The 13,874-nt window shown below is 41.7% G+C and overlaps 1 protein-coding gene across 1 annotated transcript; it reads left to right on the top strand.

The window, feature by feature from the left end:
* Positions 1–9,787: 9,787 nt before the first annotated feature.
* On the top strand, positions 9,788–13,462 carry LOC139305729 (5,6-dihydroxyindole-2-carboxylic acid oxidase-like). Its single transcript, XM_070929670.1, has 7 exons — positions 9,788–10,142; positions 10,504–10,826; positions 12,124–12,328; positions 12,455–12,622; positions 12,715–12,894; positions 13,021–13,167; positions 13,275–13,462. Exons 1-7 carry the CDS (start codon positions 9,788–9,790, stop codon positions 13,460–13,462), a joined length of 1,566 nt encoding a protein of 521 aa, XP_070785771.1.
* Positions 13,463–13,874: the final 412 nt, after the last annotated feature.

Genomic DNA, 13,874 nt, shown 5'->3' with positions numbered 1-13,874 from the left:
TTCCCCAGTGCTGGATTGTAAGTCGGCTTGCCTTTCATTGTCCTTCATTCTGCCACAACTATACTCTAAGTCATTGATGTCATCTGTTTGCAGAAATGAGATATTCTCCTTCTCTTGTCATGTTCCAGTGTTTCAAAGTGGGTTTTTTTCTTCCAAGCACAATCAGACCCTTTGCCAGTGCACACCTCAGCAAATTCCTGCTGGTTCCCTGAAACATCCCAGAGACCCCCTTCCTTCTCCAGAGACTGACTGTGATTCCAATTATGAGGAAATATGTACAGGATATGGGCGACTGTCGCGGGTCCCATGGAAATTTCATTTTAATTAATCTTGGGCAGAAATTGGCAGCTCGGGCATCCCGACACTCATCACGACTCCCTGAAGTAGATCCAATTTTCTGTCTCAATAGGCATTAAATTAGCAAGACATTTCCACCTTTGTCACCTCGGCACGCATAACAAATGAAATACATTTGGTTACATGACATAATGGTGTGCTAATAAATGACTCGCTACACAAGCGAGGTACAGAGACATGGTGGCAGGTAAATCGCCTTTGGGGGGACCTCATCACATCCAAAAAAAATCTGATGCAGACATTTATTGGTGTTGGCCCTATAATGATTAGCATTATAGCCTCCGAAGTTCATGCATGTGTTTACCTTAAGTGTCATTAAGATGGCTTGTCTGGCTGATCTACATCACCCTTGAGAGTATTTTCAGAAATTCTAACAAGCGCTGTGTTTTCATGAAAGATGGCCCACACCACCGCGGTATCATTAACGCAGAGAAGCTTTGCATGTCGTTTGTGTTTGGAGGTTGGATTGTTATCAAAGTTTCCCCCAAACCGAAGACATGTTGCAGCAACAGATCAATGCAGGTCTATATTTAGAAGCTGCCGAATTAATTTCCTTTAGGAAAACTCTAGCACATACCTACGAGAGGAAGCTTGTTCACTGTGGGCACAGATTAACATGTTGCCAGTAACATTCGGGGTAAGTTTGTGAAAAGTTGGTATCAGTGATTCAAAACTTTTATCACCCAACATGTGACACGGCACAAAGGGAATATGACATTTATATAGCGATGTACAGACCCCAGCTATGACTATAATAAGTAGAAAAGAGGTGAGGAGCTCATTACAGATTTATTATATTGTTCATGCATGCCTCACCCTGACAGGCAATGTGCTCCCTTCTCTGTAAGACTCTTGCCACATCTGTGCCTGACTCTCATCCACCCACAGAGTGAAGTGAATTGCTCTATACTCTGAATAACTCCATATGTGCAGCAGCTACTGTACATTATAAGAAATATCTCTTTTGCCAAAGCTGGAAAGTCTGAAATGTTCTTTCAAAGAATACTGTCCATACCTTGTGCACGTAGTGATTGCCATCTGTCCAAAAGAGTCCCAGTAGAATCCAGATCTGGGAATATACAAAGCCTTGTCCAGGCCCTTTCATCTTCTGGCTCTTTCTTCCAATCCCTTTGTTCATGGTGACTGTGGGCTTTAGGTAGCTGCATTGGGAAGCGACATGTAAGGAGACACTTAATGAGGGTATGAGGGTATCAGCAGGACCAGCATTTGAAGGAAAGTTGGAACAAGGTGATGCCAGTATGTTGTGCAACTCAATACAGAATCTGAGAAAATATTGTGTGTTTGACAAATGAAAGTCATCCACAGCAAAATAGGGTTATGCAATATGTAAACTTTAAACTGTAAATTGTATGGAAAGTGATTCGATCTGACCCAACTACAAGGCGTACTCTGCAGGTTTGAGTGAAACAGCTCTTGTAGCCAGGTGCTCTTTGCACACTGGGATGAGGATGAGCGAAAACACACTTGCTAGCAGCTCGCCAGAGAATGAATTGAGATCTGACCTGGACTAGCAACAAAGTACGTTGCCTTCTTGATATTTGGGCAGATAGGACCTTCATCCTGTGTTTACTTTCTTGTTCCCGACCCAAACACATGTAACCAGTGAACGGACTGAACTTTATCAAGTGGCTTTTCCATTGTGAAAACAAACCGAACCAAGGAGAGAATGCTTCTTGCTTTTACCAAGTAATTTACCAATTCGGACCAGAGTAAACAAACAATATAGGTTTGAAAACGCCCCAGAGGGTCTTTTGCATTTGTTTGGTCCACACCAAAGTACAATCTGCCCAAAAGAATCAGTATGTGAATATAAACTTGCACATACCGTGACCTGAGTAAGTTCAGGATTTCAGCAATGCAACAACAATCTCGGCAGGGTATTTTGGGGGAGGGGGGGGGGGGGATGAAAACTACATTGCTGTTTATTCATCAAATTTGACTCCAGACCTCCATTGATGGTGCCGCATTTGACCACAGATACACAAAATCCCTTACCTTTTTCATAACCTTTTCCTTCCCCCAGCATAGGTTCATTGAAAACTGTTTGTGTTTCTCCAGTAATGATGAGCAGCCTCTATCTTAACCTCCATCCCTGTCATCATCTACTTCTGTGCAGCATTTTAATTGGCCAAGGCTGGCACAACCTTCCAACCCAGCTGTTTCCCTGCTACATCCCGGAGCAAGACTAGTGTTCCTCACTAATTACCGCTGCTGTCTGGGATGATCTGTGACACAGCCGGCTCCTGCAGTATTACCCTCACCTCTCCCATTTACAGTACCTGTCAATATCCTCCCTCATTTTCAGACATCAGGGAAAGTGAAGTAGTGCAAAGGATTGACCTAAAAATGATGCCCTTTCAAAAGGTTCCCGCAAGACTAATGACTGTTAAAAAGCAATCAAGTGGTAGCAGCAGTCTGGGTGGTAGATCTCCGTATTTTATTGCTAACGCCCGGTCACTGCACCTCTGCTGTTTAAATTATTGCTATGTAAATCACCTGAAGTGCTTTGGTATTGGAAAGCAGCAGATTTAAGATGCTGGTGCATGTGCTAAGCAGACAGTATCCCGATATTCGCGGAGGCCTTCATTTGAGGGACTAACTCCTGCTATTCATCAGCGTGTCAGTCTACCTCGAGCTGGCACTACATTCTGAGTTCGCTGGCGGAACAAATGAAGTTCTGTCTGACTCACGTATAAAATGCTTATTCTGTATTTCTGCAAAACTGATGTGAAGCACAACGCCTAAAACTTCTGAACTAGCTTGACGTGGAAGTACTTTTACCTTACCTTACCTTACCTCTTCTTTCTTTCACATATTTGTCCTCAACCAAAAAACCTTTGCACACTTTCAGTGTTCCAACATGAAAGTGTAGGTGCTTGCAATGTGAATATTGGAGCTATAAAACTATGATGTTAAAGGTTTTGCTTGCATCATATTATCTTTAAACATTGTATTTGGATATTTTTAAGATTCACGTGTTGAGAAAGGTCTTGAAAGCCTGTCGAGTTTTCATCTAAGAGTGAAATTCTTTCAGGAAAAGGTTATTTTTTGCTAAAATGCTGGCTGAAAAATATACAATCTACAATATACAGTATGTGTACAGTGGATAGATCCCCACCCAGAACCCCTGTAAACACAGGTTGGATGCTTGTCTTTGTATAGATCTTAACATGAGATGTCACTGTCCTCTGCTGGTTTGTAGGCTGTATTACACCTACAGTGCAGAGGTCCATTTTAGGCAAAGTTGATGGCTGGTTTGTTAAAAACATTTGCTTTTTCAGGTTTTACTCATTGTTCATTCAATACTTGTTTACAATTTGTACAAATTGTAGTCAAACTAGTTGTATTCCATCAAATCTAAAACTACTCTTACCTCTGCTACTGAGGACAACTAATTTGTGACTGTTAATATGCTTATCACAGAAGAAAACTCCATTGTAAGAATTAATTGTTTTATTGTTGCAAAGTCTCTGTTGTCTTTCCCAGCACATAGGCTTATACATTTTGTAACAGAAATGCATTCCCTTATTCCCCGGCTTACTTTTATTCCTGCACCAGATATGGTTTGAAACTTAATGGAGTTATTTTTTTCCATTCAAGGATCCAAATTGATTTCTCCTCAGCACAAATATATTGGTCATGACAACTGCAAATGTATGTGAGAAATGTTGCCAATAAGAGGTAACAAACCTGTAGTGCCTTTATACCATACAGTGTTGGTTTCATTTGAGATACCAAGCAGGAAAAATAAAATGCATATTTGTCATTGTTTTGGGCCCACAGGATAGTTTTGCAGGTACAGCTGCTGGTATATACAAATTCTGATATGCATGCAGTTTAAGAAATGAAACAAAAAAGCGTGCAGGATGCAAGGAGAAAAGAAGCCCCCACACTCACACACCCCCACCCCTCCACCCCCAGAGCTTTGGTCATGAGTTTGCTTCCGTCAGCAGACAGTCCCGCGGGATAGACTTCCATTCACTCCCAGCTCAATTAGGAAATGGACTTTCTATAAAACACATGCTGTATTTTAAGCATTAGGTATTCACAAGTTGTTCTCACTGAAGTAAGAATATTTAGATGATTTGGAACATGGTATCAAAAGCAGCCCTACCTTTCTCAAAAACCAATATAGACTAATTTTCACCCTGCCTTATCTTCTATAAAGACTACATGGTGACTACAGATCAGAAGAGGAGTATTTGTCTTTGAGATCAAATCTTTTGTGGTACAAAATAATTCAATGTTTTTTGCTCTGTGGTTAACAATATTCGTTGGTCCTCCTCTTTAGTCCAGACTGAACAACAAGTCCTCCAAAATGAATGACAAAATATTCGATATATAATGGAAACAGACTTAGCGAATAAATCATGACAGCTTTGTCACTTGAACATAAACAAATCTCGTTTTTTCGCCATTTGCTGAAACGACTGATGCTGTCATTTTTCTTGGGAGGACAGCCTCAGACTGAAGTCTCTCAACAACTATTGGATGGAATTGCCATGAAATTTTGTAGAATAAATCCTGCTAACTTTGATCTTTGATCCCCTGACTTTTCATCTCTCACGCCACTATGAGGTTGACATTTGTGGTTTTAAGTGAAATATGTTGACAATTATTGTGAATTGCCATGAAATTTGGTACAAACATTCATGTTCCCCTCAGGATGAATAACTTTGTTGATCCACTGACTTTTCATCTAGCTGCATAATCGCATCAAAATGTAAATTTGTCCAGTACTTTGGTTTATGACCAAATACCTATAAAGCTACTGACTTTCCTATCAGCCTCAGCTGGGGGCTACCTATACTTTGTGCTAATCAGCAAATTTTGTCATGCTAACACACAAAACTAAAGTGGTGAACCCAGTAAACATTATGCTTAACATCAGCATATTAGCATTGTGAGCATGTCCGCATGCTGATGTTACCATTTAGCTTGAAGCACTGCTGTTCCTACACCCTCACATGGCTGATAGCATAGATGCCTCAAGCTGTAACAATGTGTTCACATGGGACTCATTCATTCAGAAGGTGTTCATTTACAGAGAAGCAAATGAGCATGGAGGGAAAGCAGGAGCTGATATTAAATGAGTAGCAGGAATGCAGCTTGTGATGAGAAAGTGAAAGAGAATGACAAGCAGTTGCAGGCATTGTCTTAGAGGGAAGGAGAGAGACAGAGGCAGGCAGTCATATGAACTGCTCGTATAGCTCCCTGCTAATGACTCCCACTGTGCCATTTTTACCAAAGGCAAGGATTACCATTAAGCCCGAGTCACATCTTCTCACATGATCCTCTATCCTGCCCAAGGTTTATTCACACACATGCACAGACGTGAGCACACACAGAGTGGTAGACGGGGAGAGTGGGGATGAAAGGGGGGTCAGTCACGGGGTGAACAGAGGAGATGTGTACACATGAAGCACCCACGGCAGAATAATGCCGTAGATTTCTAAACAATAAGCCAAATGTCTTATCTTTAGTTAGTTTGTGAGAATTTGTGTTTTTGCATCTTGGTGTGTTAATGTCCCTTTTAATTCCATAGATTATCTCTGACCTGACCTTTAAATTTCTGTATTGTTTACTCTGTTAAACTCATCTAACTCGCACACATTTAAGATAATCTACTAAATTAGCTGTAATGGACTAAATGAATTGTTAAATTCCCATATGGCAACAAAGGAAATTAGTTTGGATAACAGCTACCTGTTTTGCTGCCTCACTATTTGTGAATGTGATCATAATAGGTTCGTATTAGCTCTACATCATATTCATTTACTCTAATTTGACACATTTATGGCTCAAAGTGAACTGTGCGGAAGTTTGGCAGAGAGATGGTGAACATAAAAGCTTCTTACATACCTAATCAAAAGACAATCAGTAAATAGCCGGATCCTCCTCTACTCAAATGTGACCTTAAAAACACTGCAGTGCATTTTCAGGTCAATAGCACTTTGAATTATTAAATACCCACTATGAAGATGATAAATCATAGAAAATTCATTTAGGGCCAGTATTAGACTCTAAGGTCAAAATGATTTATCATTATAACTATTTCAGTATTTATCTTGACATTTTAAAAACATCGTAGAAAACTAGTCGGAGATTCCAGACAAATGATGTTTGAATGGTCGTCGCAGCCTTGACATGCTAATGGATCTCCAACTAGTTCTCAAGGGGAACATGGGAACTGCACATACATAAGGAATGTGGCTGTATTTTCAATGAGCTTAGTGCTAGCTTTGTGTAATCCTCACCGGCACGCCCCAATTATGAAATGATACATGCAGGCTGGAATTACAATAGCACAACGTGAAACACATGTGACTGGGTTAAGAAAATTTGCCTTTCAGTGTGCAAGATCACGTTGGAAAAAGTCAAAACAAAAATGTCTCTCCTCTTAGAAAAGTGCTTTATTGTTATGATGTGTTTTTATGAGACATGCAAATTATTAAAACTGACAGCATCCGTTTCATGACATCTTTCCAGGAGGAAAGTTGTTGTGACAGTTTTGCTCCAGAACTCAGCATCTTACTTTTAGAGAAAGCTGCATCAAACATATCCTGGGTTAGCTCCTTCAATTATGTTCTTCAATCATCTTTTTTTAACAGGGGTGAAAGGAGTAATCATATCCTTTACTTAACTAAAAGTGCCAACACAACAATGTAAAAGCCCTGCATTCTACTTAAGTGAAAGTATTATCAGCAAAAGGTACGTAAAGTATCAAAAGTAAAAGTGCAATTTCACAGAAATGTCACAAAATGATATTATGAATTATATTATTAGATTGTTAATACTGATCAACCATCAATGTGTATGTAGGGTTTCACTGTTGTAGCTGGTCGAGGTGGAGCTAGTTGTAACTACTTTATATACTGTTGAGTAGTTTCAGCCACTGGTTCCCGACCTAGGGGTCCGGTTCCCTCAAAAGGGTCATAAGATGAATCTGAGGGGTCATGAGATGATTCAGGTCGTAGAAAAGAAGAAAAAAAAGAGTTCTGCTTCACAAATTTGTATTCATATTTGCAACTTTTCTCTTATCTTTTTTGTCAAATATTTGATACTTTTACCTCTTTGGGCCTCAAACGGTTAGTACAAATACTTTATTTAAGTACTGTACTTGAGTACTTATTTTTCACCACTGTTTGGAGTCAGTGGTCTGCCATCTGATAGAGCTATTTAACTACTAATAGTACAGCCTTAGTGTCTGTTTTGTTGTTTTTAGAAGTGAAAGCAGGTGTGCTCATTTAAAACTGAAAACCTGACATTGATTTTTTTTTTTTGTTCCTCTCCTGAAATAATTCCACCATCACCATGAGTTCATTTGTGAAGCATCGGTTTGCTAATTAGTGGGTGTTGATGCCCTTGAGGATAACTGATAGATATTATTTCAGAACAACTCAGACTAATATCTCACAATTAATGCAACCAAACAGCAATTATTCATACTATCCAGTGCCCTCTCTGCAGCCCAGTGTGAAGCCTGCATTGAATTATGGGAAGAGTTTAAGACTTTGGATGTTTTAGAAAGAGCTTGCCTTGCTGATCCTGCCCTAGATTCTAACTCCTTGGGGTTATCGCTCTAGGTTTTGTCAACAATAACAGACAAATAATTTCCCTTGTCACAAAAAAATGTCCTGAGGTTAAGATTTTGCCACCGGTATCATCAGCTCATTTAAACTAATCAAAGGGTTTTTTTGTTTTCAGCCCAACTCCCTTCACCTGCAGAACAGTGGAGTGAATAAACACGCCGGAGGGACGATCGGAGGGAGAATTCAAATAAATGTTGCACAGGCAATTCATAAAAAGGTAAACAAGAAGAGAGGGGTAAGTTTTTCATACTAATTACACACTAATTAACATATTTGTATACTTGCTGACTCAACTTTCACCTGAACTTTATCACTCTGGATTAGTATCTTATGTGTTTTATATTGACTGGATACAGGTGATACCTCTGTAGGGGCTCGCCACCAATTTTATACATCAGTTTACTAGTCATGAATAATATTATTCAACATGGAAAAACAGTTGTATAATGGAGGTGCTTTGTCAAGTGGGAAAAAATATCTTGGCCTTGGCTTGAAGGTCAAAAAACATAAAGCCTGCATTTGAAATTGGATGAGGGGAGTTTGAAAGATATGGGATAAAGGGTCCAATGCTGCATTCATGTCATATCAGAGGTAGTACAATTGCCAGTTTCCAACTTGTACAGAGTGTGCACATAATATCCAAGTTGTAATTATGACTGGGTTGTTCTGACATTCCCCACTTGCAGCCTAAAAGTGTCTGAAAACCAAGCAAACATGGATACCTTGTGTCAGCCAAAGTCTGTCGTTCAAAGCAACTCAACCCAACTTTATGAGAGCATTTCTGCATTCTTAGAAGACTTCTTGTAGAATAAATTCCCTTCATGCTTCCATGTCTCACATTCACATGGCAGCGCAAGCAGCCCTGAGGTTGAAATAAAGAAGGGGGTGGGGGAGAGAGAGAGAGAGAGAGAGAGAGAGAGAGAGAGAGAGAGAGAGACACTTTCCTAAGAAGTCAAATGACCAGAAATATGATCACTTTAACAAACACATGAACCTTTCAAGATTAGATCCTTGCATTTTTTACAGTGGGGGGGGGGGGTTCTTTAATACACTGGGACAACCAGGTTATTAAAAATGGCACATTATGGGTTATTTAGCACTTTTCTATTAGATTTTTTGAAGTGAGGTTCTGCCAGTAGTAGATCATCTAAACAATACCTGTATTGTATTTCTGAGCTTGCTTGCAGCACCGAGTAGATTATTTTAATTCCACAAGCATCTACTTGTGTGCCAGGGGTTACATTTGTAAAAGGCTATCACTTCATAACAAATTCATTTTCATACAGTGCCCATAAAGGCGTGCTGAAACGTTACAGTCCATGTACACATTAATAGGCCTATGCTCATTCATCATAATTTGTGTTTTAATCTTAAACAGTTTTCTAATTAATTAGATTTCCTCCCATTTAATGTTGGACTCCTTCAGGCAACTGCAGAAGTCCAGTAAGTTTTCAGAAGAACAATACTGTGCATGACGGATCACACTACCTTCTTTCTCTCCATGCCCAGTAGGAAATATGATGTTATGTGATGGCATCACGCGGGAGTCAGAAAATCCGGGTAGCCATGCGCTAATCCGGTATTTAAGGTCGATGGTTCACTGGTTTGGGGGGAAATAGAAGCAGGGGGCTTTGCGAATGGAAGGGGACGTTTTATACACACTTAGTTGACAGAGAAAGTAATTCCTGATGTGTTGAAGTGAAACTCATTCATTGAGGATAAAGGTTTAGTTGAAGTGCTTATTTGAAGGTAAATATTCACTCGGTAAAACTGATTCCAAATCAGCCGCAGTCGTGCGTAAAATTTGTGTTTGGATGATGCTTCGGTGCTGCTTTTTGGCGCTTTTGGGCGCGGTGGTCGTGAGCGCTCAGTTCCCCAGGGAGTGCGTGACACCCGAGGGACTCAGGAGTGGACGGTGCTGCCCGTCGCCCCCTGGACTCAACAACGACCCGTGTGGCTCCAGCGCGGGGCGCGGACAGTGCCTGCCCATCACGGTGGACGCGCGCCCGCACGGCCCTCAGTACCCGCACGACGGGCGCGATGATCGGGAACGATGGCCCGTTCGGTTCTTCAACGGTACCTGTCAGTGCAGCGGGAACTTCAGCGGTTACAACTGCGGCCGCTGCAAACACGGATGGACGGGGGCCAACTGTGACCAGAGAGTTTCTGTTGGTAAGTGCGCGTCCGCGGGGGCTCTGAGGAAATATTCAAATCGCCTAATAATGTTCTAGTGTGTCGAGTTAGGGGAGGTCATAGCTAGCCAATCTGTATTTTGGCCCATTTAATGTATTTCTATAGGAACAGGAAGACAGATTATTTTACCAGAATTAATTCAAATGATCGAAGCTGAACCGCATTTGAAAATGCTGCACCCCTGCAACTTAGAAAAGAGCATTTGATTGCAAAATTAATTGATTAAAACTGCCTGTTCCGCACATTTCCTGTACTTCTTTTCCCACTCATTAAAAACGGATCCCCTATTAACGCATGACTGATTGAGTTAATCCACTTTCCCCCTTCTACAATCCCCCAGTGAGGAGAAACGTGATGCAGCTCAGCGCGGACGAGAAGCGTGCGTTCGTGAACGCGCTGGACCAGGCCAAGCGCACGCTGCACCCCGACCTGGTGATCGCTACGCGGCGCTATCCGGAGATCTTCGGGCCCGACGGGAACACCATGCAGTTCCAGAACATTACCATCTACAACTACTTCGTGTGGTCCCACTACTTCTCCGTCAGCAAGACGTTCCTGGGTGCGGGGCAGGCCAGCTTCGGGGGGGTGGACTTCTCGCACGAGGGCCCCGGTTTTGTCACTTGGCACAGGTACCACCTGTTGCAGCTGGAGCGAGACATGCAGGTAAGATACTGCTCACAGTTCTGTCAAACAGCTCTGATGTGTTGGGGTATTTTCAGATAAAAAAAAACCCTAATAGATTTTGTTTCTGTGGTTTACTGAGAGTGATCGCCACCTGACTGTTTTCCCACATCTTTAATTTACCAATACATCATAGAAGAATTCACCTAATGCGTTTCCCCACAACATCACTGGCGAGGAAACCGATGACGACGCGATGTCATGCTTTAACAGGCGAGCAGCGCGCAAATTGTGGTTTCAGTCGTTGTATGGGGCTGTGATTCGATTTGACACGCCATCGATTTGGAAACGATATTGAACAGAGCTTTAGTGAGAGGAGTTATTAAACTGCACCAATCGCCTTCCCTCCCAGCATAGAGAGGCTATAATTATTATATCCATCCAGTGGTTCACAGTTACACAAGTTGTTTGTGGTGTACACACTTCCGAGCAGTAGAAGCTGCTGTGTGCTTTTGAAACCCGGACAGATTGTTGGAGTCCTGCAGAGAAACCCCATCCTTATCCTGTGCAGGTTTATGGTTTTTTTCCTACTCGACAGGCACAGTTTGGGGGAGAGAATGCTAAATATCTGAGTGCAGTTTAACGGCTCGCTCTTTTGATGAATGTTAATGGCTGGTTTCATGAGATCCATTACTGCCTTTCTGATCAAACAGTGTGGAGTTTCAGAATGGGATTTGGTAACTTTGTTATGATTTTTCAAAGGAAAAAAGTAGGCGATGAGTCATGAGTTATGACACAAATCGTTGTGTAAAAGCAAGGATGAGCATCACAACTTCTAAAAAAAAAAAAAAAAGTATTTTCTTTTCAGAAAACCATTTCTAAATTCATCATGACTTTATACTAATCCTGCACTTTCCTGCCCCCTGGTTGCACGTGCCCTCTCAATTCTTCTCTTCTTATAGACGTAGATATTATATATTGCTTGTTACGTTATTAGATAGCCTAAACTTGTTTCCACAAAGGCTTTTAAAGAACCAATTTTCATTTATTGCAGATTTATTCATGCATGGCGACCAGATAGTCTTTACAGCAAAATCACAGTGTGTGAAAATGATACCCAATTCATTCTGTGCATTGTGACTCCATTACCAAATGAGACATTACCTTAAGGGATGGGAATATCTTGTCCAGGCACAGTAAATTAAAGCATCAAGTAAACTCCTGTGAGTGAAGTTTCCTCACATTGCATTGGTTATAACCTTGGTCCCTAGCCTTGATCTTCATATTCCCAAACTCTTAACACAGCCATCCTTTTCATTTATTTATTTCAAACAACCAGGACATGCTACAAGACCCGTCCTTCGCCCTGCCCTACTGGAACTTTGCCATCGGTGGAAGCACATGTGACATCTGCACAGATGACCTGATGGGAGCCAGGAGCAGCTTTGACATGAATTCCCTGAGTGCCAACTCTGTCTTCTCCCAGTGGAGGGTCATCTGTGAGAGCGTAGCAGACTATGACACACTGGGAACAATCTGCAACAGTAAGACTATAGTTTGTTTACAACGGCAAACGCTCTGGTGGTGATACAGTGATTCTCTTTATTCTTTAAGTGCAGAGAAATTGCTATAGTCGATCTTATTTGGCTCCCTCTCCTGTCTCCTTCCAGGCACTGAGACTTCTCCCATCAGGAGGAACCCTGCGGGAAATGTCAACAGGCCGATGGTCCAGCGTCTCCCAGAGCCCCAGGATGTGGCGGACTGTCTGCAGGTTAATGCTTTTGATACACCGCCCTACTACTCCACTTCCTCCGAAAGCTTCAGAAACACAATTGAAGGTGACTACGAAGATATGTCTGTCTCTGTCTGTCTGTCATACAGTTTCTTCCACATTTACACAGTCTTAAGCTTTTTCATGTTGTTTTGGCAGGCTACAGCGCCCCCCAGGGGAACTATGACCCTGTGGTGAGGAGCCTCCACAACCTGGCCCATCTGTTCCTGAATGGGACAGGAGGACAAACTCACCTCTCACCCAATGACCCCATCTTCGTCCTGCTCCACACCTACACAGATGCTATATTTGATGAGTGGTTGAGGAGACACAGTCCAGGTGTTTTAGCAACAAAACAAAAAAAAACCACTTGTTCTTGTTGTTTCCTTTATAATACCTGCATATTTTACAGCTTTATTGTTAGCATGGTGAGTTTTTAGGCTAACCTGAAGTGTTTCTTGACAGGTTCGGCTGTGTATCCTGAAGAAAATGCACCCATTGGTCACAACAGGGGCTACAACATGGTGCCTTTCTGGCCTCCAGTGACCAACGCTGAGATGTTTTTGACTGCCCCTGAAAATCTTGGTTACTCTTATGAAGCTGAATGGCCAGGTATTCATTTCGGATTACCTCTCTTATTTTTGCGGGTCTATTTTCAATCTTGCCTTCAGATAAATGCAGGTGACAAAGGTAGTAATCATCCACTTCTGCCTTTCCAGGTCAAGCTTTCACTATGACCGAAATCATCACCATGGCAATCGTCTCTGCCCTTGTGATCGTCGCAGTCATTTTCGCCGCCACCACATGTGCTGTGCGTGCCAAGTCTTACAAGATGGAGGGCCACCAGCCTCTGCTTGGGGATCAGTACCAGCGCTATGACGATGACAAAAGCCAATCTGTAGTCTAAGATAGCCGTCCAAACCCGAGCCACACCTACGTGCCTCTTCTCTTTACTTTAACAGTGAAGCCTGAAACTGTTCTCACTGGAGAACATGTGTAGATTCTTGAACGCTACAGTGTGATAGGAAGTAATCTTTTGTCAGCATTCATGCCCCTATATCAAAAGCTGGTGTGGTTAATTTGCTCTTACAAATAGTACTGAAGTGAACAATTACTTTTACATTTCCACAATGACCACATGCACTTATTTTTGTAATGGAGTATGGCTTTGCAAAGATACACGTTTGAAATGTTCAGATTTTAGGAAAATTTGAAAATGGAAAATGTGCTCAAATAAAGATAACATGGGCAACTCAAGTGTTGGTGTGACAGCGATACCACCAGGTGGTGCTGATTCTAGTCAGGCTTTTAAAATGACA

The sequence above is a fragment of the Enoplosus armatus genome, chromosome 23 (assembly GCF_043641665.1).
Source record: "Enoplosus armatus isolate fEnoArm2 chromosome 23, fEnoArm2.hap1, whole genome shotgun sequence".
Taxonomy (NCBI): domain Eukaryota; kingdom Metazoa; phylum Chordata; class Actinopteri; order Centrarchiformes; family Enoplosidae; genus Enoplosus; species Enoplosus armatus.
The sequence above is the reverse complement of the archived record's forward strand: the minus strand, read 5'-3'. Positions and strand labels throughout refer to the sequence as shown.

Coding starts and splice junctions, on each gene's coding strand:
- LOC139305729 (XM_070929670.1), top strand. CDS start 9,788: ATGCTTCGGTGCTGCTTTTTGGCGCTTTTGGGCGCGGTGGTCGTGAGC. Junction 12,623..12,714: donor CTTCAGAAACACAATTGAAG/GTGACTACGAAG, acceptor TTGTTTTGGCAG/GCTACAGCGCCCCCCAGGGG. Junction 12,895..13,020: donor GTTGAGGAGACACAGTCCAG/GTGTTTTAGCAA, acceptor GTTTCTTGACAG/GTTCGGCTGTGTATCCTGAA.